This window comes from Buteo buteo, chromosome 19, assembly GCF_964188355.1.
Source record: "Buteo buteo chromosome 19, bButBut1.hap1.1, whole genome shotgun sequence".
NCBI classification, from domain to species: domain Eukaryota; kingdom Metazoa; phylum Chordata; class Aves; order Accipitriformes; family Accipitridae; genus Buteo; species Buteo buteo.
This window is the reverse complement of record NC_134189.1, coordinates 27,500,698-27,526,626: the sequence shown is the minus strand read 5'-3', so window position 1 is coordinate 27,526,626 and position 25,929 is coordinate 27,500,698. Positions and strand designations below refer to the sequence as shown.

At 40.6% G+C, this 25,929-nt stretch overlaps 1 protein-coding gene across 1 annotated transcript in view; it reads left to right on the top strand.

The window, feature by feature from the left end:
• Window positions 1-20,325, top strand: part of ARHGAP8 (Rho GTPase activating protein 8) — a 61,453-nt gene extending 41,128 nt beyond the window's left edge. The window contains exons 9-12 of the mRNA XM_075051824.1: window positions 8,799-8,876; window positions 9,548-9,676; window positions 12,763-12,866; window positions 19,485-20,325. Of these exons, the coding sequence (XP_074907925.1) occupies window positions 8,799-8,876; window positions 9,548-9,676; window positions 12,763-12,866; window positions 19,485-19,682 (509 nt within the window). The 3' untranslated portion in view covers window positions 19,683-20,325. The remainder of the gene's footprint in view (window positions 1-8,798; window positions 8,877-9,547; window positions 9,677-12,762; window positions 12,867-19,484) is intronic.
• The last annotated feature ends 5,604 nt before the right edge of the window (window positions 20,326-25,929 follow it).

Sequence of the window (25,929 nt, the reverse complement as noted above, 5' to 3'; positions counted from 1 at the left end):
ATTTTTTTCCCCAGCTCTCTGTCCTTCTGTGCCCCTAGGAAGGAAGGGCATGGGCTTTGTCAACGTTGTTATTTTCTAACTAAGCCCAGGTTTGCTCAGAGCTGTCATATTCCCTATCATAAGGAGATGTCCCCAGACCAGATTTCTAAGGAGAGATGGCTTGTCAGGTAGAGTGTTTTCTGACATTCTCAGCCAGCTGACGCTTGAAAGCCAAGTACCTGCCATGCCAAGGCTGTTAAGCAGTGGGTGATAGACATGCATTTTTTTGCACTTGATTATAAGTGTGCAGGTATCTGTTGTACCTGCTGTCTGCTATGATTTTAACTCTTTCTCTAAATCTGGAATATCTCAGTTCTGCCATCAGCTCCAGCGAGTGTCGGTTCCTGTGCTGACAGCCCTGGGAGGCTGACTGGCAGCGTTCTTTGCACTCCAGACGCGGCCGTGAGCACAGTGAAAGCTTCAGTTCATCTTCCGGAAGTGACAAAAATTCACTGTCATTACCCTATTCCATTTGATTTTGGCATAGTTTCCAGCCTCACAGAATTAGCAGAGAGTGGGTTTTGGTTTTCACCCTAGGTGCAGTATTTCCACTCCTCCTTCCCATTGCTAGATTTTCACGTCTACTTACCTGAAATCAGTTTCTGAAACTCTGACTTAGATCACAAAAGCTTCTGCAAAATCATGCTTCGTCAACAGGGTTAAGATTTCTTGAAACATCAGCGACCCTCTGACATCCATTAAGTCCATTCTGTACTGCTCAGGCTCTTATTTCTTGAACAGGTCTGATGCAGGAGCTGTGGTGGTATTGAAACTAGACACCAGCCTGCAATAGTATGCTACCAGGCTAACGAAACTTTCAGTCTTTAAAGTTCACCCAGCCTTTTTCATCTTAATGACTCCGATCCCTTTGACAGATTGCTTCATGTCACTTTTTTCCTCCTTGATGTTTAAATTTTCTGCCTCGGTTTCAGACAACACTGTTTGCAGAAGTGTTCTTCCCAGCGTGGAGTTATCCTCATCTGTACAAATGAGCCAAAACTCCCCTTCTTGTACTGAGTTATTGAGTGGGCTCTGACAGCAGCAAGCATGTCCTCATCCCCAACAGCCAAATTAGCGATACGACAGTGAGTGTGGGTTTCTTCCTCATATATCTATCCGACTGTGTATTTAGATAGCTATTTCTGAGCAAAATGACTCTCGCTGGATCCAGTTAGTAGGTCACCCAGTACCTTAACAGAGACTAAAGAATCTACCGTAAGCAGAGATTCCCCTACTGCTTCTATTATATAAATGAGATAAATATTTTATAAATGAGATTATTATGGCTGATACCTCAGACACTATTACAGTAAACACAATAAACTAAGTTTCTGAATTTCTATAATAATTTTCAGGTTATTTTTTCAAGAAAGGAAGAGAAAGTAGCCGTTTCACCACTTTCGTTCTAGCTCCACTGTAGAGTGAAAAATGTTTTTAATACTGAATTTTAAAAATGTTTAATTTCAGTTCCTGCTAACCTTCACAGGGAAGAATTGGTTTCCTAGAATGAGTTCTGAGTATCTGAGAAATCATCAGCTTAGTAAGACTAAGCCTCAGAGTTCATCTTCTGGACCAAACTGGAGAAGTGCTCTTAACTTCAGAAGGAAGGTGGTGTTGGATCATTCTGAACCCAACTGATGATTTATTCAGGCCAAAGAGGAAGGACAGGTTTAACACAGCACATTTGTGACTAGATCTTCATAGTAACCAGCAAACCAGAGGACATTTTTTTCTATGCTTAGCCTCAAAACCACAACCTGTTCATCTGTCTAGTTTATAAATGCAAGGCTTGACTTGCACTAAATAAGATATTTTTTTTTGTATGTACTACCTTATCTCTACCATGCCATGAGAAATTACCTTGCTTAATTAAATATTCACTCTCTTGTCAGAACAATTCAGAAGTGTTTCTAACCTGGTGTCCTTCCTTTGGCAGTAATGATCTCGATGCTTTGCTCACAGGCCCTTTTCTCCAAGAAGCCCAACTTATGCCACAGGGTAGTAATTTTCCTGCTCTGATTTATATGTCCCCACATGTCCTCAGCAACCTGTTTTGCGCTGAAGTGAGACTGTAAATGGGGGCTGTCACTTCTGACCAGCTATTTTGGTAACCAGGGATATAAGTAATGCCGTGCTATGGAGGATGCGTCTTTGTGCGTATGGCTTCCACAGCGCTCAGGGATGGGGTTGTGTGAGTGGTCGAAGCTGCTGGTGCTGCCCATGCCAACCCAGCAGGGCAGAGAGGGGTCTGCTCGCTTCAGAGCTGCCCAACCTCCGAGGCAGTTTTATCTGTCGGAGGCTTTAGGATTCAGAAATGCATTTCTGCTTTTAAATTCTAGTAAGGCATCACAGCAGAAGTTCCCTTTCCTGTCGTTTACTTACATGTCTTTTTTTCCAGAAAAGCAGGTTACAGACTGGATATAAGGTATCGTGATAAATTAAAAGCTAGGTGGTGTGTGGCTGGTGGTTTTGGTGTTTGTTTAGGTCACTAGTAGTACAATTCACCAAGCTCTCTTAGTTTTTAAACTCTGACCCACAGTTTGAGTGTACTAACTGATAGACGCTAAAAATAAAAATGCATGGCAAAATCCATATTTTGTTTGCAAACCCCCCAACATCTGGAGGTCAGGTGATGGCTTTTAAGGGAATTTCTATTCGATTCATTGTGGTGGGTATGAACTGCACAGTTCAGACCTGCATGAAGATGTCAGGTAGGTTACAAAGGGCAGTAATGTTGCTCAAGCCTATCTCAAATATTAATATACAGTCATTTGTATTGGTCCTATGCAAAATACCAATTTGAAATATATAGGTAGGATTATTATTGTTAATGTATTTTATGTTTTAGAGAGTATCCCCAAAGGTATAAACGACATGCTTCTCCATGTTTTAAACAATTTAAAACCAAAGCTAGCCTGCTGGGATTATTACTAAAATTTCCAAAATCTGTTAACATCTGCATTCTATAGAATGGCCATATAAGGAAACAGCTACAAAAAAAATTGCATAGAGAACTGATTGCTAAAGAGACCATGTGAGATCAGCAGCAGCTCAGAAGTGATGGAACAATAAACTCACGGTGAAGGAATCACACTACAGAATTATAAAGCAGAAAAGATAACTGTCCCCTGTAGGAAAATTATCTCGCAGTAGCCCCATTGCTGAATCTTTCTCTCTTACCTCATCTCTTTTGTTGACTGGAAGTACTTTGCAGCACAAAGTTTTTGTTTGATGTTGTCTTGTGGTACCACAGGAGAGTCCTGGGCGATGACTAAGACTTCTAAATGAAATGGTAATAACCATGATATAGAAGTTTAATGATAAAGTAATAAATGTCCTATGGTATGATTATAGTGACAACTAAAGCTGTCCTTTATCTGTTCAATAGCAGAAGCAGTGGTAAACAGCAATTAATCTTTCCTCCTCATCCCCTCCATGAAGCACAACAAATCTTGCTGATGGAGAAACTTTTGTTTCCATTTTTTAATGTGAATGAATACATCCTGGTGGTGATAGTCAGAATGGGTAAAGATGGATGGTTATGCATTCTGAATACATTTGGATTGCTGTAGCTTAGCGAGTTTGCCTCCTGGCCTCCACTTCTTGTGATCAATCAAATATCTTTTAAAAATGCAACACTGTGAAAGCTTGACATTGGCCATATAAACATTTCTGAGTTCTTGGCTCTTTTGTTTTCATGTGAATGTTTTTACCTAGGGTTCATGGAGATGAGAAATCCCAAGACTGTTTCGTATGCCATCAAATAAAAATGAACCTTGTAATAAGCACAGTTTGTGGTTTTGGTGCTCAGGCATTGTAAATAAATTATGTTCAGAGGTGCCAAGTGTAAACTGAGAATATTCATTCATAAATCCAAAGGCTAGAGACTATGCTGCTCAAAACTGCAAGGAGACAAATACACTTTGGGTTCTATGAAGGATGCACAGTTCTACATTCTTGCTTCTGCTGCTCAGCTTTTCAGCAGGGCTGGAACTGTCCCTTCTCTTCCCCTCTGCCCTTGATCTGCTGTGCACCTTCTCGCAGTGCAAATCATCTTTACAAACTGCAGACAGCACGCTCACTTGTTCTGTATTCATTGCAGAGTACAAGGGAAAGGAAGGCTGTGCAATCTCCTCCTCAAACTGCACTGTATTCTAGCTTTAAAAAAAAAAATCTCAAATTTGCCTTAAGCATAAAAGTTCACAGTTGCCACCACTTTGGGCATTTAAGACGTTACATTGAACGTGGAAAATTAAAATTTGCTATAAACTCATCAGTCCTTGTATTAGAAATAAATGCGTTCTTATTTTTAAAAAGGAATCTTACTAGAATTAGGTAATCTGCAAGAAGATGTCTAAATCAGTTGTATTAATGAAAATGAAAACCACTTCCAAATCAGGATGGACACTTCCTGAGACTTGGCAGGACCGCAGTCAAAAAAAAACGTTTCCAAACTCAATTTGGGACAGAAGGAATTCAGATCCTGACTCTTCGCTATTTCTCTTCTGAAAGCAGACAAATTAACAAAGGTTTTTGATGCCAGCAACCCTCAAATCAAGGATGATTGAAAGAAAAAGAATGTAAATTTCTCATCTCTCTTTATTTGACAAGTTTGCAGCAATGTGACAACGTGTGTTGCTTTAATTTATCTTTACCAGTTTTGATTTTTTGTGTCTTTCCTTTGGGACAACTGATGGGGGGGTAGAAGGGGGTTAAGTATTATTAGCAACAGTTTATTAATTCGGAGTGTGACACAATTGTGTCATTGCACTGTGAAATTTTGTTTGCTGTGGTAAAAGCCATCTAATTTCAATGTGGAATGAAGTGCCTGCCTGTTTTCATTTATGATTACTGACATTTAAATAATTACTCAGTTAAGTTCTCAATCGCAGAATCACTTTTCATTGAATACAGATGGCTCCTTCACTAGTCACATCACTGTTTTTTCTGTACAGCACTTAATATTTAAAATAAAATTTTGCTCTTTTTGGTCTGGAGAGTTTAGTGCAGGGTAGCGAAAGTCCACTGATCTCTATCTATCTTTCTATCTATCTATCTATCTTTTTTTTGTGAGGGGCAGGGCAGAGTTATCTCAACAGAGGCTCTGCAGCGTTGATAGAATATGTGAGTGACATGCAGCTGTGTGTTTATCAGAACTGGAAAGCCCAGGCTAGCTGCTCATGTCAGTCATCCCCTAGCAGTGTTCTGGCAAGCACTGCTGCTCCAGGGTTGGTATTCTCTATGGACTGTGTTACCCAGGCTATTAATGGCAAAAGAGTTCAACTTGTATACCAAAACAAAAATATTTCTTTTTAAAGAGACAGCTGACATGAGTCATGCTGTAAACAGGATTTGATTGAAGAATACTACTAACAGAAATTAAATAGCCTACTTCAGTATTATTTTTTTAAAAGGACAGAAATGAATGCTTTGAGCTACAATGCCCAGGATTGTCTTCAGCCAATTTTGTTTCCTCATCCTGTAACTTTCATGGGTCTCGCATGTATTTTTGTCTGCAAAAGGAAGACAAATTGATTAATCTTATTTTAGTGTGGGCACCTTGTGTTAGCTTAATTATGGTAGCTCCAAGAACTTGTTTTTTTTCCTGTAGTGCCTGAAAAGGAAGAGACAGGTTTGGAGAAAGTATTTCTCGACTGTGTTTAATGCTGTGTATTTATCCATCACAGTGGAATAACCAACGAAAGGCTTCAGGTCTCTTTTCTCCTTCCCATCCCTTATTATGAGACCCCAGTTGGGGGCACATACTAATGCTGTTCAGGTTATGCAACACGGGAAACACCATCATTCAAATCATATTTTCAGGTAGCTTTCCCTCGCCCTGCCTAAACACAGAAAGCACTGAGAGCAATTAATAGACTTACAGACTTCTAAACAAAGTATCCTGCTCAGTTACTATGCATCACAGAAGTTAGAAAAATATATTATAAAACAACTATCTCTGTCCCCAGACTCATCGTTTTCCCCCTTCAATAGCATAATGGCTGTTGACTCATATTTCTGTTTACCAGTAGGCTGAAGTTATGACCCATGCTTTATTTAAAAATCGCTATAATATATTATTTTCTGGTCTGAGCATCTGTTATGCAACAAAGATGTGGCTGTTTTGTTGTTGCAGTTCTTGTAGTTTAGAAGGAGAATATCGCTTTTTCTTTTTTCCTAAGAACTGCACTAACCTACATTTAATTAGTGTCATGTCATTTGGATAGGTTGCCCACAAATGTAGGAACGATTGGAGATGTGGGCTTTGGTAGTTGGCTTGTTGCCACCTGTGATCAAACAAATTGCTGTATATCGATTCAGTTTCAGCTGACCTGGAAAATGAATTCTGGAAGAAGCGCTGATATCACCCGTATCCCCGATTTCTGCAGATGAGGATAAAAGTTGCTTTTTCCCCCTCAGACCTCCAAAAACCATATCCAGCAAGAGCTTAGTGTTATGTGCCATTACAGTAACGTTGATGGGATACAGGGCCAGACAAGTACAGCTGCTGTCTATGCTTCAGATTAATGTCTTTAATTAGACTCTTGAAAGCTTAGCCAATAAAGGCATAAACATGTTAAAAATTGATATTTACTACATCGTAGTTTATACAGTGAGATTCACATCAGATTAAAGCATTAACCATTAAACCAATTTCTGCAAACTGAATTGCAAGCATTTATGATGTCCATTTTCTGAAAGGCTTGTTTCTACAGAAAACCTCTAGTCCACTGACAGCCAGCATAAAATTCTACAAATTCTCAGGAAAACATTGTGTTTCTTGTTTGCTGAGGGCAATGCCTTGACGAGCTAGCTGTTCACAGCTGCCACTTCGAAAACCATGTCTTTAGACAGGTTGTGCTGTAAATATAATGGAACAGTTTTGCTACAGTGATGTTATTTGCCATAACTTTATTCAACTGAAACGTGATCTGATCGGGAATAAAGCAAGTGGTCAAATAGATCATAATTATTGTCCATTTGGTTCCTTTAGTAACTACACGTGTCCTTAGATATTGTATTTTGAAGTGTCATACTCCTTCCAGAACTGAGTGCGTGGGCTAAGGTTTTAATATTCAACCTGGAATTTAACAGGCAAAGGCATAAGTACTTGGAAAGTAACTAGGAGCTCTATTCAGCTAAACTCCAGCTAAGCTTCTAAATCTAGTCAGTGGACCGCTTTCAAATAGAGCTTGGGGTTCTTTGCAAAAGTCTCTGAAACATGCCTATGAAAATTTACTTCAATAGTACATAGTCAATTCTTTTAGTATACCGAACTAAATTCCCATGAACTATTCAAATGCTATTCCGTAAGGAATGGGTTCATTAAGGAATTTGCAGTAATTTACTCATTTTTCCTGTATAAAATACACATGCAACCTTGGTGAATTTACAAGAATGACTGAGTATCTTTCATTAATGTATGACTCAAAATTTTTCTAGAACAGCATAGAGATTCTTGGTCATGCAACTAGATGCATGTGTACTTTAGTTGAAATACACAAGTATTGGTTTCAGTCTGGCTACTTAGCTGCTGAGAGGTAAGCATAAAAAAAAAAAAAAGTCAATCTGATCTTCCACACTCACATAAAGAAACATACAGCAGTCCCTCCAAGTCAGTGGGTGGTCTGCCACCCTTCTCAAAATGTCAGCAAGTTTCTTTTTTGTCAGACCAGCATAGGCTAATATTTTAGATTAGTCTGCTTCCAGGAGGAATCTCCAAGGGAGACTACATGTGAGCCAAATTGCATTACCTGCTGGGTGGAAGGAACAGCACAAATTGGAGAGAAGGAAAGAGAGAGAGAGACATGATAATTTTACCAAACTCAAAAGCAAGAAGTAGCACAAGTCTCAAGAAAAGTAACACTTCTTGTCCTCATCCTGTTTTGCATAATAATTCACATAAGTAACTTACCTTGAAAGCTGTGGTCCAAATTAGATCCTTGATTGGATGCATTTTATTGAAGTTTTTCCTCAGTAGCTGATGTCAGATTTCAGTTAGTCCAAGACATGAAAGCAAATTAGATAGGTACCCTTGGGGAGATTTATGATAAATATTTCAGAACTGTCTCAAGACTAGAATTGCGTATTTCAAAATACCATGGGCAGGCAGAGCGTTAAGTCCCACTGACTTCCCGAGAGAGGTGGAAGGAGCAGTGGTCTGCCCCAATCTACCTTTAAGCTGGGGAGGCCAGTATCCCTCCAATGGTAAGAAATAGGGTCTTCCATCCAAAGATCCTATGAAACATTCCCCAGCCTAATGGATCTTGTCTCACCCACTGACAGAAGAGGGAGCTTAGGAAATCTGTGCAAATGCCCTCTGTAGCTTGCTAAAAGTTTAAGGCATTTAAAAGGAGAACAGCAGATTTACAGGCATGGTTTGGTGCTCAGTTTGCAGATACGCTCAGTGAGACTGGGTACATAAGCAGCCTGGTAAATCTAAATCTCCTGCTTCTATGTCATTAGATGCAATTGAAAGCTACTTTTAAAGGAAAATTATAGTTGGGAAGACACTCTAAAACACTTAAGGAAAGGTGGTGGCATTTCTATGAGACATGTTAAAAAAAGTGCTGTAGGCGATGCTGAAATATGATTTGATCCTACATTCTATTCTCAAGGACTTTTCCTTCCAAAAAATGAGTGTATCAAGTAGCTTTGTTCCCAAACCTTCTCCCTCTGTTCTGTTTTCAACTGAACCTATAGAAAAAAATGAGAGTGACAGCTTTTACAGATGAGACCTGCATTAACTGTTTTTTCAGGACTACAAGTAGAGGGCCTCTTCAGAAGGTCAGCCAGCATCCAGACTATCAAAGATGTTCAGAAACTCTACAATCAGGGTAAGCTGTCACCATACTGTTACCAGTAATAATGTGAGGGCTTTGTTGATTTTGGTTTTGTTGGTGAAACAGAAATGCTAGCTTTTGTGTAATTAGTTAATTATAAAACCATTTCTAACATAAAATATCATAAGAGCACTAGTGCAGAAACCTGAAAGATAGCAACAGGCACTTAATGCTTACTGAATAGCAGGTCATCAATTGATGTCAGACCAGAGCTTACAAAATCTGTAGCAGCTAATGAATGATAAGGTTTGAGTCAAAAATGGTCTGTTTTTTCATAAACATTTGTATTGCCTCTCTGCCCTTTGAATTACTTTAGTTACAAAGTACAACGTCTTTGTGTCATTTTGCCTCTGGTGGTTTTTCATGGTTATGGCAGAGAAATATAATTTTACCTGATAATTTATGAAATGTAGTGAAGTAATTTTGAAAGTCACCGAATTCCCCATGAAGTCATTTTAAGAAATGCCATTATGGGGAGAATCTCTTATAGCAAGATTAATAAAACTCTATGAAAAATACAACAAGAAAATGCCAGGAGTTACCAGCAGCAGAAAGCCAAGAGGTTTTGTGTTTAAAATGTACTGTGAAACAGTTTTTAAGTAGTAGTTCAAAGAAAAAGTAAAACATCATTTGATTGAACACCTTTTTTCTTCTTTTTCTTTTAGGCAAGTCTGTGAATTTTGATGATTATCATGATATCCATATTCCTGCTGTTATCCTAAAGACTTTCCTTAGGGAACTCCCTCAGCCCTTACTAACATTTGAGTGTTATGATCATATCCTTGGAATCACCAGTGAGTATAAATAGGTTTTAGAAAAAATTATACAGCAAGTTGAACTGGACCTGGCTAATAATTCACAATCACTGCTGTTTGCTAACCATGACGCAATCATGGGTATATATTTTTAGTGCTTCACTGCAGCCACAAATGGACAACCTCATAATCTGTACCAGAGCAAGGTGGTCAGGGTTACCAAGACCCTTTCTAATTTTTACAAGGTTTACTGGTTTATCTATGTATCATACTCTTATTATTAAGACTTGGATCAGACTTCTCATTGTCAAGGCTCCACTTTTATGTCATGGCACAGCACTGAGTCAGTCTTAGTGATGCAAGGTATGTCAAAGCAGCTTTAGTTTTAGCAGCAGGATTGGCAGAATTGTGGAAACAAAATTTAGTTGGTCATTTGTATGCTGCTTTCCTTTTTTTTCCTTTTTTCTTTTGTGGGGAGAGGATTGTTTTTATTGCAACTATTCCCATGGGATAATATACTGGGGAAGAAAGGATCTAAAGCCATGAGAAGACATTGATTATCTAAAGATCTGGAACCACATGAAACTATGAATTCTAAAACTTTAATTATGTGGCCTTTGTTGGGGACTAGGAGGTTATAATGCTGGCAAGGCAACCCCCTAATACATGGGGCTTGAATATCTGAGATCCCAGAATATCTGGGAGTTAGTATGTAGTACTTGTGGAGACTGGTATTTTGCCATCCAGGCTATAGTCCCCAAGCTAGCGGGGAACCCGCAGGACTTCCAGTCACAAGTCACAAGCACACATTTTTCCAAAACTTGCTTTTTGAGGAAATTATATCTAAATGGAGTACAACTTCCAACAGAGTCCGTTAGCGTACCTCTGGTAGCTATGGGCTGATGCTGTTGCAAAGTATAGGTTATCATCACTATAATGACTGTTGCTGTTGGGGTGGGCACAAAAATAATTCGGATGTGGTATAAATCTCAATTGCTACATGTTTGTAAAGTGTAGAAGTGCAGCAAGTTTAGTGTACCTAGATATACCATATTCTAGGTAAAATTCTCATACTGCGCCCATCACTAGCATCTACATGTACTGTTTCATATCATTAACTTTATTTATGCTTTTCCATTAAGAACTTAATCAGGTCATGTTCATAATCCTCTGAAGGCCTGTCCTGGTTTTCTATTTGCAAGTCTGTATAATCACCACCTTTCAAATCAAGGATTCATCTGTCCACACACTAAATATCTCAGGGCACTGAGAAAAACAGGTCTGTTCACAGGTAGGTTGTAGAAATGAAGGGAGTAAGGATTGTCACTCAGAACTGAGGAAAGAATAGAGGAAATTTGGAAAAAGTATATATAAATGTTAATTTTTGCTGAATTAATCTTGTGCTGACTTTGTGGATATGGATGTTACTTCGTGCTAGAGCTAAGTGAAAAATGTGAACATGTCTGAAAAGAATCTGAGAGCAATGCATTGTCCTAGGAACGCTGGGAAGTTTTGCTTGGTAAAGCACCTGTGAAATGTTTATTCATGTTATTTTTGTTTACTGGTGTTTTAAATGTAACAAAATATGTTGAAAAGTGGAATTTAAGACAATTTCTCCTTGGGCTTTCTTGTTATGCAGTGTGATGTCCACTATCTTTTCTTGGTGCTGTGGTGATATCCTGATTTTAAAAGATCTTAAGCTTGAAAGCCAGGCTGGACTGCAGCAAAGTCGTATTCTCTATGAATACAGTGCAGAAGGGAGCTTTGAAGAGGTGTGATCACAGACAGCTGTCTTGGGATGATTTGAAAATTCTCATTCTGTCTTCTGGAAGACACCAGAGCAGTGTGTGATGTATCTATTACATCTCTTAACCTGCAGACCCAGAAATACAGTCTCTCTGCTTTACAGTACTTTGAAATGATAGTGAAGCTTTTCTCTTTAGTGTCTCATCTGAAACATTTTTTTAAAGAGTTATTGATGGGAGCTGTGAAATAAATTACCCAAGTGACTAACTAAAAAAATTAATAAACCTTGAAGCTTATAATTGTCAAAGAACTTCTTCTTTGGTCATGAAAACTGCTAACAAGAGTTCCTTTACCCAGTATTGCTACAATTCCTCCATTATTTACTCTGCAGAAGGCTGACAAAAAAATTCTTGGGACTCAGATTATTGTTTTTTACGGGAACTGGTAGCTTTGCAGTAGGAAAAATATCAACACAGCTCACCACAGTATAGCTTCGTGTATTTAATTCAGAGCTTGAGGGAACATTGAACATGCTGGAATTTTGTGCATGCACACATACTTATGCACACCTCTAGCTGTGTCAGGGAAGGGGAGAGAGAAACGCAACAAATGCAAGAAAAACATCAGCACAAATCGTCTGGTTAGGTCAGGCATGATTGTAATCATCAGGCCTTTCTCCAAATTGGTGTTAAACTTCGAGTACTAAAATAATTACAATATTCCAGCAAAAAAGAGAAAAAGTCACTTGGTACAGCATTTGAAATATAATCCAGTGTTAGTGTAATTCTCACCCAGACTGTCTAGATGATGCAAGGAGTTTGGGGTCCAGTTCTGGTTTTGTCTGTCTGTAGAAATGAGTTAATGAACCTGCTCAGGTTCATCTCTAGAAAATTCTTGCCCACGCAAGTGGCCATCTCATAAATTTTTGCCAAGACAGAGTAGTTTCCTGCAGAATCACAGAAGTGTTTTTAAAGTTAGTAGTGTGCCAGAAGAGCATTTTGTGCAGGACTATGTCTCAGCAAGAATAAAATCAGAGCATAAAAAACAGACGTCTGGATTCAGTGTGTGGAGAGATAATGGAATTCAAATCAAGACCTTTGAAAGTCCTCTCTAACAAAGAAATTATTTTGGCTCTTTCCCTGAATCAAGAAAATACTCTGGAAGTTAGTCTTAGCCAGATACAGGATAATACAAAATATGATAGGGACATTCAAAGGGATAACCTTAACTGTTACTGTGGTCGTGGAGGTTAGTAGAGCTGAATTTTGTGGTCTGTTTTACAGATGAGTATCTAAAGTAATTCCAGCAGATATAAATAAGGTATTATTTCTCGGTAATATTTTGATGGTTTGGAGTTAAGACTGACTTCGACATTGCAGGTGTGGAGAGCAGTTTACGAGTCACCAGATGTAAACAAATCATTCAAGGACTTCCTGAACACAATTACGTTGTTCTGAAATATCTGATATGCTTTCTCCATATGGTAAGTATAGGCAAAATTTCTAAAATAGTGCTGGTCTTTTCTTTCTAAATCTGTTCTTGTTAATGCAGCATTTAACATCTCCACAGAAAATAAAACTGAATAATTTAAAAGTATGGTGAGGTGGTTGTGCAGTACTTGCCAATGGAGTGAACTCAGGATGCAGAACCCTTCAGTTCTGCTAAGAGTCACTGCTAAACAATGGTCTGGCCATCCCTTCACCATGAAATTCTTTAGATGTAATGAAAAGTACAGTGTAAATTTAAGTGGAACTGTGCCTGCACTGGAATATTTAAAAGTCCTGTCCCTTCCACTCCACATTCACAAATGTATGTTTTTATTGATTTAGGTTTTTGGTTTTTTCCTATTTTGGAGTGAAAAAAAGCCTGAAAATAGTGGTTGTGTAATTTTCAGTGCTGGAGAAAAATTAGGTGAAATCACCTTTTTTCTCCAAAGTATAAATCTTGGGCAACTAAAACACCAAATAAGTTAGTGTCATTTTAGAAAATTATAGAAATATTAAAGAGCTTTGGAACAACAATCAGCAAAATATTTTATATTAAATCTTAAAAATAACATTTTCCTGTTTAAAATAGTCTTTCATTCTGTAATTTACTACAGTGTTAAATGAAAAAATTCCAATGTGCCATTTTGCAAGGATTTTTGGTATGCTTCATGATAAATGAAATCATGTGTCTTTTGTCCTACTTTTTGATTTGCTTATTTTTTTTAACCCATTTTTGGAAACCCCACAAGTCTGAGGGTTTGGGGAACAGCCATTACAAATAGTTCTACAGTTAGCCTAGTGATATCCTTTGGTTGCCAGTTTATGTGCAGGAAAAGACAGTAATAGGAGTGTAAATTTCCCTTCCTTCTGCCTTATCCAATGCATTGGGTTTTGCAGATTGCATTTTTCAAACCCAGGTGCTAAAACTGAGGATTATGGTGTAGCTGACACCTAAATAAAGTGATCTAGCTTTCAGAAGTCCTAAGAGCCCACCAAAGCGATCATGTATGTGGAATGATACTGATTTTCACCAGCGGGGGAATTAGCCCTCAGTAACTGTTCTTGGGCTACAATCATGTTTGCCATATTCTAGCAGTAGCATATCTCAGAAACGAGTACATTTAATCCCTTTTTCTATCAAAACTCTAGAGAAAAGCAAGATTAAAGGAAACACATTGATACAACCCTCACTCAGACAGCACTTGCAAGGTTCCTATAATACCCACATGTTCGTTTACTGTTGCTTAGCTGAACTCTAATGCTATTAAGGAAATCCTCGTGTCATTTGCTATTATTTTAGCAACTGATATCTCTCCTCAGTGTTATGAATCGTGTAAGTGACTTTGTTCCAATAATAGATGCACCATCTCAATGCACTTCTTAAGAGCTGAGCACTTGAGGTGTTAATGAGGTGTGCAAAAGTACTACATAGTGTTTTCTGTAATTGGGCAACAGAACATAGCATTATTTTTTAAGTGTGCCTTGTTATGTAAAGCATAGCGTCAAGTTGATACTAGTGCTCAGATCTGCAATTTTTGCTGATCCATGGCTTTTCATCCTTAATGTCTCAGGGAATATTTGCATTTGGAAAGGTCAAGGGAATGTGAAACAATCTAGGAGCTAGAGATTTCTATTCATTGCAGATCGGTGTGCTGCACAAGCTGCCACAATTCAAACTTTAACAGAGCACTCTACCAATAATCCTAGTTTTTACCTGTAAGCATCAACCTTCTTACATGTAAGAGGCAATTTAATTCTTCCATGAGCTCAGCCTCGAGTAGTGCAAGAGGTACTTGTGGTAATTTCATGAAGTGGGATGAATTGTAATCACTAGATACAGGTTTTGAACACTCCAGGTTTGATACAGGCTTGTGGAAGGAGAAAAAGAAAAAAACCCCTGTTTTCTCTGCAGTCTCAACCCCCTTACTTAATAAAACAGCTCCTTCTAGTCCCAGGGTGCTACAGCAAAACAGTGCAACTCCTACAGAAGTAACAGGCTTGAATTTAAAAAATAGGCCCAAATCCTTTAACCTTAGATTACTGATTTTGCCAGTAATGAGCCTAGTGTGCTGTGAAAGGTATAAGCTGTCCATCTCCACTTTGCAGTGCATCTGGCTGCTAGAGAGGGATTTGCAGGGTCCTCTTGGAGATGCAGTGGACTGAGTTCCCCAGGCAGAATTGGGCAACCGGGAGCAAGAGGGAAAACAAAGGCCGGTTTTCACAAGTCAGTCCCTGAATTATGTCTGTAAAAAATGTCTGTTCTTGCTCAGCTGATCTCACAAGAGAGGAGTGTGCACAAACAAGTGTTTGTTTTCCACAAGCCCCGCGTTGCATATGCAGTGAAGTGGATTTATGAATGCAAATGCAAACTTAAAGGGCTCAAAGTTGTCATCTTGCAAATTACTTGGCAAAGCACTCTGAGGGCTACAGTTATCCAGTTCTGAAGCCAGAAACCATTTAGTCAAAAACTGTAATTGTAGTTTTCCATGACAGTCCAAGGCTAAACAATCAGGAAAGTTTGTATAATATCATCTAGATTGTGTTTTTATAACCATGTCTTTGGTTTTGGTACCAGCTGGTACAGCCCCTTCTCTATGTTTACACACTTTCCTTCTCTGCTGCTTATTTCTGTCCCTGCAGTCATGCCTGATACAGGGGAAGGGTGGCTGACTTGGCTGAAAGAACATTGCAAAAACCTGCCAAATTCAAAAAGTCAAACTTGGACCAACTAGAAAAAATGCAGAAGGTTTTGGGGCCCATGAACTATGCTTCAGATCTGTAACTGGGAAGGATTAGATGACTAAGCCTCATGGAGCAGGTACAAGCAGTTGGCACGTCTGCGAGGTAGCTGAGAGTGGGGGCTAGAAACTTGTATTTCCAGTCAGTTTGTGGGGGTGTTTTAATATCTAGTAATTTTCTTTTGAAAATGTTTTGTGGAGTTCCTTTCAGCATTGTGACTGAGAAACCAAACAGGTGGTGATGTCCTTATATTTTTCAAATGTGATGGTAATTGGCTATTTCTACCCTCTGTATTTCACTGTTTAAGTTCACTAGGTAGTGTAGTGGCTGTCTGGTTTCACTCCTGCAGTATCCATGAGGGTGCTAGGATGCCAGGATGTGGAATCCAAAAATTGTCACAATTTTGCTAGGGGGAGCTGGGCGTTTATTCTGGGACGGTGAAGATGTGTATTTTGCATTTGTTGATGTGGCACTAAATCTTCAGTGTTTATTCCCAATGATGAGTTTTGCAACGTACAAGTTTTATCTTTCTAGCGGACGGACTTTTGTTACTTAATGAGTTTTCCATACATGTTCCAGTGAAAGGGGGGAAAAAACCAGCAAACTGGAGCTGTGTAGTTCTTTGTTGTAAAACTTTTCTGTGAAGTTCAGATGATTCCTTCAAAAATACAGTTTAGGTCCTTGGAGAATTGTCTTTTATTAGCTTGTCAAATTGACAGAGCCAGTGTGTTTTCACTTGAAACAGATGACGGTTGCTAACTTTGTGAGGGAATCAAAGAAGGAGTCGAGGGGCTTAGTTCAAATGCTAAAGATGTCATTTGTTTTTCTTAAGTAGAATGTAGCTTTGGATGCAGTTATTTAGAAGGGTAGCCCATAAAGAGGTTGGCTGACTGCATGCTGCCCTTACATCATCTAGTGTTGGAAGAAAACATCAGCTGCCCATGATGGTGTTGTAGATGAAGTGGATGTACTCACGTCATTTGAGAAAGAAATCTGGCATTGGAGTAGTGAGAGGGTTGAGATGGTGTGAAGCCTGATCCCCTCGGGGAGGGATAAAGCCATTACCACTGGTGTGACAAGGCTTCCTTGCTTGCAACTCTTGACGAGCTGGCAAAGATTATTAATTTGCACACTTTTTCTTGGATCTGCTGAGGAAGGGATTGCTGTGCATTTTGGAGTGAAGCAACATGCTGTGTCTCCCTTGAATTCCTAAGTGTCAGCCTCATTGATGACTCACAGATAAGGCTTAGTGTAGCTCTGCCTCAGATGATATAATCACTGTTTCATTTCATCTTAAGGATTTTCTGTCTCAGGAGAAGCTGTGTCATGGCTATTTTTGTTGATCATTTCAACATTGATTGTCTCCTTGAAATGCTCACAGAGTGGTGGTGGGTGGGAAGAGATGGTTTCATTTGGGAATTAGAAGCATTCTTTGAAATAGTTGGCCTAAAGAGAAAAAATAAATCTAGCTCTACCAGCAAGTCACAGTGTTATTGCTTTGAGCTGAAACATTGGCCTTTGAAGGCATCGGCTTTGTGTTTCAACAGCTGGGTGTGTTTCAACTAGCGCTTAAAGACAGCAGCTGTACATGACTTGTGGGATGGAGTGTGTCGGGGAACACTCCCAAAAACCGGGGAAAGACAACTGCAACAGGTTTGATTCCTTCCACCCTCCGCTGTCCTCCAGTACTATACCACACGCTTCTGTGCCATCACAGGGTACCTGCCCTGTATAGACTTAAGGTACCTGCCTTAGGATATACAGCACATAGCTTTGGTTTTGTGCAATAGAAAACACAATGTGATAGGCTGTAGCTCTCACATTATTTTAGAGACTTTCAACTGAAAGAAGCACCAAAAAATAATTTCTCCTTGGTCCACAGGGGTTTCACATGTACGACACTACACAGTGCGGATGCAGCCAGTATGAGCCACCTGACTCAAAGGCCAGAATGCAGTCCCTAACCTTGTATATTTATTAGTATCCAAACACCAGCTTCATTGTCCAGCTGCCTTCAGGGTACCTAGGTCTAGCGTCTCCTTATTAACAGGGTGCTACTCATCATTGTCCTAATCATTTTCCCTCACCAGTTATTTTGGTAGTAGTTTAGATTTTGCTACATTGCTGTAGTATAATGAACTCTTTTTTTGAGCTAATCTCATCTGAAGCAGATTAAATGAACAAGATGGGCTTGTTGGTTTTTCTGCGTAGTTAAATAGTGCACTGAGAGCAGTATGTGAAGGTCAGCAGGTTATATGTGGTTCGTGCTCTAGAGAGAATGATGTGGGTTTTGCATAAGGTCATGAAGCAGGCATTGCCGTTTAATCTGATGACTTTTTATTCTCAAACTGTGAAGTCAATCCTTTGAAAAGGTGGTTATGGCACCAGTATCTCCCTCCTTTATCCATCCCTGCTTCATGACCTTAAAAACAATTGAAGCCTTTAACATTGTAGCAGAAGTAGCATCATTGTAGCTCTCATGTCCCAGAAGTGTAAGGCAAAGATTGGAAGGAAAAATAGTACCTATTATTGGAAAAATTAATATGGTTAGGAAGAAAATTTTATGCTTTTGGGCACATAAGTGCTTCTTCATGTCCCTCAAGGAAAAGAGTTCCATCCTGTGCACCTGTCTAAAGGACATTACATGCCCTCATGGCTGAGCAAATAGGCTCCTTGGTAGGTGTAGGTAACACACTGAGGAGGGTGGGACTGTGCTGTAGGAGACAGAGGGGAATGGAATCTGTGGTACCGGGCAGAGGGCAACTGGAGTTTGTGCATATGCTAAGAAGTGTTCACATGATCATAATGTTTGGATTTTCCTCTAGTGCCCTTAGGCTTTTCATAGCACTACAGAGCTGCCTTTTCAGTAGGCTTTATGGCAAGGCAGAAATGGAGAGACAGTGAGAAGTAGAATTTTTGCTTTCCTATTCCACTTGAAATTGTAGCAGGAAGAATACATGGGAGACTTTGCCCAATAATTCCTTGTTCCATTCTGAGATGACAGCTTCAGAGTAACCCGTACATCGCAGCTTGTGACTGCATGGTCTTCCCATGACAGATTAGTGATCAACAACTGCAACCATCAGCCTGAGAACTGGATGAATTACCTAGGTCAGGAGGAATCAAGAGCACCTTCAGCTTGCTAGCTCTTTACAATAACAGAGAACTTGTCAGATAGGACATCCAGACCATATTGGGCTTTAGATACCAGCCGTGCAGTGCAGGAGAGCAAAACACAAATTCCCTGACAAACTCACACAGAGAAAAAAACTACTCCTGCTACCCAGTTCTGGGCTCACATCCACAGATGGGAGTAGGACACATCATCCAGGTGCAGAACAGATTTCAGTGCTGTGTATTTTACCTACAGCCCATTTTCACCTCCATTGCTTCAGAGGAATTGGGTGGATGTGGGGATACTTGGAAGTGAAGTCATGCATCAGTGGGAGAAAAAAAAAAATCCTTCTAAACCCTTGCAAACAACTTCAGAAGTCCTCAAGGTTTATTCTATAGAGGACTTGGTACTGAAGCAGGTAGGATCACTGTTCGTTTATGCTGTCCTTCCCTGCCCCTCAGCAGAGATATCCATAGATTCCATATAGAAAGGTTGAAAACAATTTATTTTCCTAGCATGAGGAAACAATTCAGCCCTTTTGCTTGACTTACTGACATCTTATCTTGTCCTTGAGGGACACAGACTCCAGTGGCCCCATCGTAGCTCTAGGCTGCATAGTCGGTCCCGAGGCTGTTAAGAAGCCAGTGATGTACCTGAGGCCGGGGTCTACTCCCGTCATTTGATCATCCTCGATACAGGGTGGTGTCTTGTCTCTCACTCTGGGGCACCTGTCTGCATATTCATGTTTATGTTTTTCCAGGTTTCACAGGAGAGCATATATAACAGAATGACAGCATCCAGCCTGGCCTGTGTCTTTGGTTTGAATTTGAGCTGGCCATCGAAAGGAACAGCCTCCCTGAGTGCTCTGGTACCTCTGAATCTCTTCACTGAACTACTGATAGATTTCTACACGAATATATTCAACTCCCGAACAGTGCCTGGTGAGATCTTACCTTAATGGTCCCAGAAAGGAAAATGGAGTATGGCTGCCTGAGGGAAAGGTCTCTGTGCCTCAACTGGTGGGAGCTTTATATTCGGGGCTTTCTCCTGCAAAGAAAACTTTCAAAACAGAGTAAAGTTTCTATAGCTTTCCGAATACCAAAGATGTTGGGAGGAGCACACTGCCCCATATATTCTCATCACATGGGGGAGAATATGTACATGAACATTCAAAGACCAGTAGGTCAAAGTGAATTCCCTTATGAAACTTGAGCAGCTGACAAAAACTGGTATGTTAAAAAAAATCATGACACTACGTGCCAGTCTGTCATTTCTTTGGGCATCTGGAGACCTTACTATGTGGCATTATTTTCTGCATGGGCAGAGCTAAGTTCTGGACCACTCCTGAATGTGCAGCTTTCTTCTTTTTTTTTTTTTTTTTTTTTTTTAATTATTTGAATGCAAGTTTGTTAGAAATTTCCCTATTAAGTTAATAAAGATGGAATCAATTTTTAAGATACTAAAATTCCTGAATTATTTTTACATATATTTAAGTGTCTTGTTTTACACAAAAAGGCGTGGGCAGTTGCGGCACATCAGGTTTGCAATTACCATGGAGGATAAAGTGTTTCCTGGGTAATTTGAGTTGTGCAGACAGCTAACTAATTATGCTTGCAAATATCTAATATATGCAGTTAATCACTGTAGCTGCACATGCAAAATGCGTGGAAGTTTTTTTCTTCCTACAAGTTCAAATGTGGAGCAATAATCTTATGGGCTTTTTTCTCTAAATACTTGGAATTTTCATTAGTGGAGCTATATCAGTGAGTGCATAATACAGAATATAGACAAATTTTGAGAAGAGTACCCCTAATGTTTGGGCTGCATGCTTTTGCTGTTTGAGTTGATAGAAATTTGCTCTTCAAATCAGTTTCTCTAGAAAGCAGTAAGAGCAACAACTTGGATAATATACCTAATATCATTTTTATAGATTAAAAGTCTATTATTAGTCCCAATGTGAATAATTAGCCAACATAAAGGGAGACTTTTCAGTGTTTTGTTTCTAACTATGCCATTAATATTGCTTGTATTTGATGAACTCTTAACACACGGCTATTTCATTGTTTAACACTGGTAATGGGGTGGTGTAACGAAGTTATCATTATAGTTGTCTGCAAAGCAAAAGAAAATTAACCAGTGGTAAAAACCATAAGTGGTATTTTCCCTAATGCTCTGGTCTTCCTGCTTCCGTACAAAGCTAACAAAACAGAGGGATTATTTAGACTCCAGTAAAAGTAATAGTCTCAGGAGGACAATTTAGGCATCCCCTCCTCTGCAAACACAGAGCCACTTTTTATCCTGTAGGTTCTAGTGAGTTGAGGGTTTGTACTTCTGGCCTTCCTCTTAGCAGTTACGAATTGCCTGCCTGTGTAAAGGGTGCAACAAAATCTTATTGCAGAGAGTAAAGAGGATTTGTTCTTGTCAGCAGTTTCAGGAAATAACCAAGTATTTTGAAGTCTGTGGAATGCTGGATGTGCCAGACCTTCATTTGCCCAGTAGGTGTCATCTACAGCATTAGGCAATGATTAAAATTTGAAAAATACAGAGGCTTTAGAACAAGATGTGTTAGGACCAACTTCTCACGTCACAGTTGTGTTTTCCCCGGTTCCTTATGTGTCTTAAAGACAACCTTTTGGCTTTTGAATAGGTAATAACCACCTATGACACCCATTTAAATATAAAATCTTGCATAATACAAAGAATAATTAACAAGTATTCATAACTGTTGCATTTCAGCAACGTGAGATTGCCAAGGGTAAAACTGTTGTAGTTTTGTATTGCAACTTATCGGCTTTACATATGAGTTATCAGTGACAGCATCCTGGCCTTCTTGTATTGTGAAGAACAAACACAATTACACTCAACACTGCTCAGCGACTTGGCAGCATGGTTCTGTGCATCAGCACCCTGTTCGTATAGGGGAGGAGTTTGGCCTCTGGGGATTAACAAAACCTGAGTATTTTGCCACTCTCTGACCTTGGTCAAAATACATATGCATTAATTTTGCTGTCTGTAAAAAGAAGGAGCACCTGGCATTAGAAAAGTGCTTTAAGTGCTGATAAGTCCTTCAAGATGGTTGTTTTCCATTTCCCCATGTCCTCTTCCAAAAATCCAGCAACATCAAATGGCATTTAGTCTACAGGCTACGCTGCGTAATGGGAATGTGAGTCCCGAATAGTTTTAGCACAGTAACATACCAGAGGCCCGTGGGATGAAATTCTGAGTTCATGGAAGTCAGCCTTGCTCAAGAAGTCCCCAGAGCCTGGGGAGCCCTCACAGACCCTCAGAGCCCTCATAGATTTAGTTCTCCAACTCATCGCAGGTTGGGAGAGAGCAGGAATTTGGCAGCAGCAGTCGTGCTGGTGAAGTGACCCCTTGGGGCACAGCTGCCTCTGACCCTTTTACTTTTACAAGTAAAAGGTACAAGCAACGAGCGTCCCTTCAGCTAATTTGCCTGCCTGTAAGCATGTAAGTTGATAGTTAAAACCAGACTCACTCTTTCGGTATTGGTCACATGCCAAACTGCAGGTCTTCCTTTTACTGCTTTGTAAACTACCATTTTCCAGCAATTTAAAGCACCTCTCATTTAGTGAATGAAGAGTAAAATGGCGTCTTCTCATCTCAAGGTGCCTTCTTCCTTTAAAGACCAGATAACATCTGTTACCTGCCAGTGCGGGTAATTTGATGCTGCTTAAGTAGAGGCTCTGGTTCTGACTGCCGTTAGCACTGGTGGGGCAGAGTGAGGCAGGGGGACGGGGGGCTCCTGCTCCCCTCTACCTTCCTGCCTCCCCAGCAGGCAGCCTGAGACAGAAGTAAGGAAGGTACTTACCTCCACCTCAGCCTTCCCCTGCAAGCCTGCCTGCCGCAGGGAAGTGACTTTCCCAAATCGAAGGCACCTTGGTAGCAAAACCCTCCTAGTGATGAGAGCCCACTCTGTCCCCCCTACCCCAACGGAACTGGCGAAATCCGCCATCTGCGGCAGAAGCCCCTGCTCTCTGTCCTGAGTGCCAGACTTAACGGTGACATTAAATCAGCTCTCATGAATTATTCAGAAGGGTTTGGAGTGAAATTCATGTTAGAGAAATATATGTTTCAAATTTCCTGACTCTAAGAGGAGTCCTGGAGGTGTCCCCTGCAGTTACTTTGATAACAGTTTCTCTTTACAAATGATAATTGCACGATTCAAGCTTTTGTACAGTGTGGCCTTGTGAACTCTTCTCTCATATCAAAGAACAATTTTCAGATCATTTCCATAGCAAAAAGAAAGTGATTATGGAGATAATCTGTTGGAAACACACATGCTGGATTTCAGTTTAAAACAATATAATGCAGTCATGGAATGAGAAATCAGGTGTTACCTAGCTGACAATATACAGAGAATAAATTGCCTAAGCATTTTAGTTTACTGAGCTGTTAGGAGTTGAAAATTGGTCCCAAGATTAGTCTGATTATCAGGATGCCTCTAGCAACAAGCACCAAAGGGGGAAGGGAATACTTTTCTACCCTGAATCTATGAAGAAATGTAAGAAGATTGAACAATGTCATTAACCAAGGGAGGTCTTTACAGTTCTTACAAAAAACTTCCATAAATGAATATCACTTACATGTGTGCAGATGATCTGTCTGTGTGTGCTGTACTCCTCGAGCGACATCCATTGCAGAATCTCTCAGTTTTAGAAACTTTAATATATTCATCCATTCATGAGAAGACTAATAACAGGAAAGCCCCAGATACTTTATTCACATGTTCAGTGTGTACTTAGGTAGCAAGTTGAACTTTTAATGGGATTGTATTGGGTTTGCATGGCCAAGGCCGAGCCCATCAGTGGCGGTGCTAGCACCTCCGGGAGAACATATTTAAGAAGAGGGGGGAAAAAACTGTGCAACTGCAGCTCGAGAGGGAGTGAGAATATGTGAGAGAAACAGCCCTGCAGATGCCCAGGCCAGTGAAGGAGGGGGAGGAGATGCTCCAGGCGCTGGAGCAGAAATTCCCCTGCAGCCCGTGGTGATGAAGACCATGGTGAGGCAGGCTGTCCCCCTGCAGCCCATGGAGGTCCATGGTGGATCAGGTTTGCTGGAGGACTTGTGACCCCGTGGGGGACCCATGCTGGAGCAGTCTGTGCCTGAAGGACTGCAGCCCATGGGAAGGACCCATGTTGGAGAAGTTTGTGGAGGACTGTCTCCCATGGGAGGTACCCCACGCTGGAGCAGAGGAAGAGTGAGGAGTCCTGCCCCTGAGGAGGAAGGAGCGGCAGAGACAAGGTCTGATGAACTGACCCCAACCCCCATTCCCCATCCCCCTGCGCCGCTGGCAAGGAGGAGGTAGAGAAAATTGGGAATGAAGTTGAGCCTGGGAAGAAGGAGGGAGGGGTGGGGGGAAGTTGTTTTCAAGATTTGGTTTTATTTCTCATTATCTTACTCTGATTTGTAATAAATTAAATTAATTTTTTTCCCCAAGTCATGTCTGTTTTGCCTGTGATGGTAATTGTTCAGTGATCTCTCCCTGTCCTTATCTCATGACCGACCCATGAGCCTTTCCTTATATTTTCTCTCCCCTGTCCAGCTGAGGAGGGCAGTGAGTGAGCAGCTTTGGGGGGCACCTCATGCCCAGCCAGGGTCAACCCACCACAGTATTGATGGTACAGTCACACTCCTCACCCCCTTCATTTCCTGAATATTTCGTCTTCACAACCCTGGAAAATGTAGGTTTGCCAACATTCCCACTTTTCAAGTGGCTGTGGGGGTGTTGGGGCGTGGGGGAAAGCAGTCAGAGTTACTGCCAGCACCTGTAGTTTGTGAGGTGAGAAGCTCATGTTCAGTTGAAGCTCTACTGGCCAGTCACATTCCTGCTCATATTCTATTCATTTCTAACATATTCTTACCTACAAAGAGAAGTCAGAAGCAAACATACCCTGCTTTAAGTAGGCACATCTCCATTGAAGCCAAAGGTATGACTGAGAGAAGTATGTAAATCATGTGTTGAATGATCCACGTGGCTGGTGTGTGAAGGGGAGTATTCTGCCTTTCCCGGTAGAGTAATACTCATTTTCACCATCTGAAGAGTTTGATTTTTCTCTTTATCCACGCACAGCCTGGAAAGCCATTTCAGTGTATTGCACCTAATATAGCAAAAGGATTCCAGTGTCCTCCAGCATCATCCGAGAGCAGTGGAGGATTGTAGTGGGGGGCTACAAACACCGTCTTCTTCCTTGCAAACCAGAAAGCTTGAGAAAGGACTGCCTTAGCCGATGAGATTTATTTGGGGTTATGTGGGTGACCTGGACAGTGAACTGGCCTGGAGACCAAGAAGGATTCTTGCAAATAGAACCAGGAAAAAAAACCTTTTCCACAGTGGGCCTATCGGCACCTGAAAGCTGTTACCCCGAATTGTCTGGCTCTGCCGCCCTCTGCGGTGCTCCGGAGCGGGGGAGATGAGCATTGACGCTTCCCATTCATGGTCTCTTTTGAGATGGCGTCACCTTTCCCCACGCAGCGTTGCAATTATTGCCAGAGGTAAGGCGGGAGTTCTGCTGGAGCCGGGGGAGATGACACACATAGCTGACTGATCATTAAAGCTGGCTTTTTTTCTGTGGCCCTGATTTCTCCATGGTGCAATCATCATGCAGAAACTGCTTTCCTGCATGGCAGTCTGTCTGTAGTCCCCAGAGCAGGACTTGTCACGCACAGGGTTAGGGCTTGTGCCTGTTGTTGGGAGCGGCTGGATCTGATGTGTGATCCAAATGCTTGGGGGGCAAAACTGCAGGCTGCAACATGGAAACGTGCTTCTCCAAAACACAGCCTGGTCTACTACCTGCCTCATTTTCTTTTGCTTTGATCCTCAAAAACTTAGTCATTTAAGCTCCTGCTAGCACAGACATTAATGCCAACCTCTTCAAGCCTAATATGAAATCAGGTTTTCTGCCTTTTGGGTTTTTTTTTTTCCTCTGTTACATGGATTGTGTTCCCCAATACTGAATTGTACTCTCAAATTATTTCTGCACTTCAACCTTTAATTGCCCACAAAAGCAGTTTACAGCCTCTTACACTTGGGCCATGAAAATTATCCCCTTAATTAATGGGACAATAAAAAGCAACTGTAAAATGCACCAAACTGCATCATCTTTAGTGTCTGAACTGGATTTCTGCAGCAGTCATGGAAGAGTCTTTGGATGGGTGGATTTTTGACGCTTCACCCAAGAATTTCT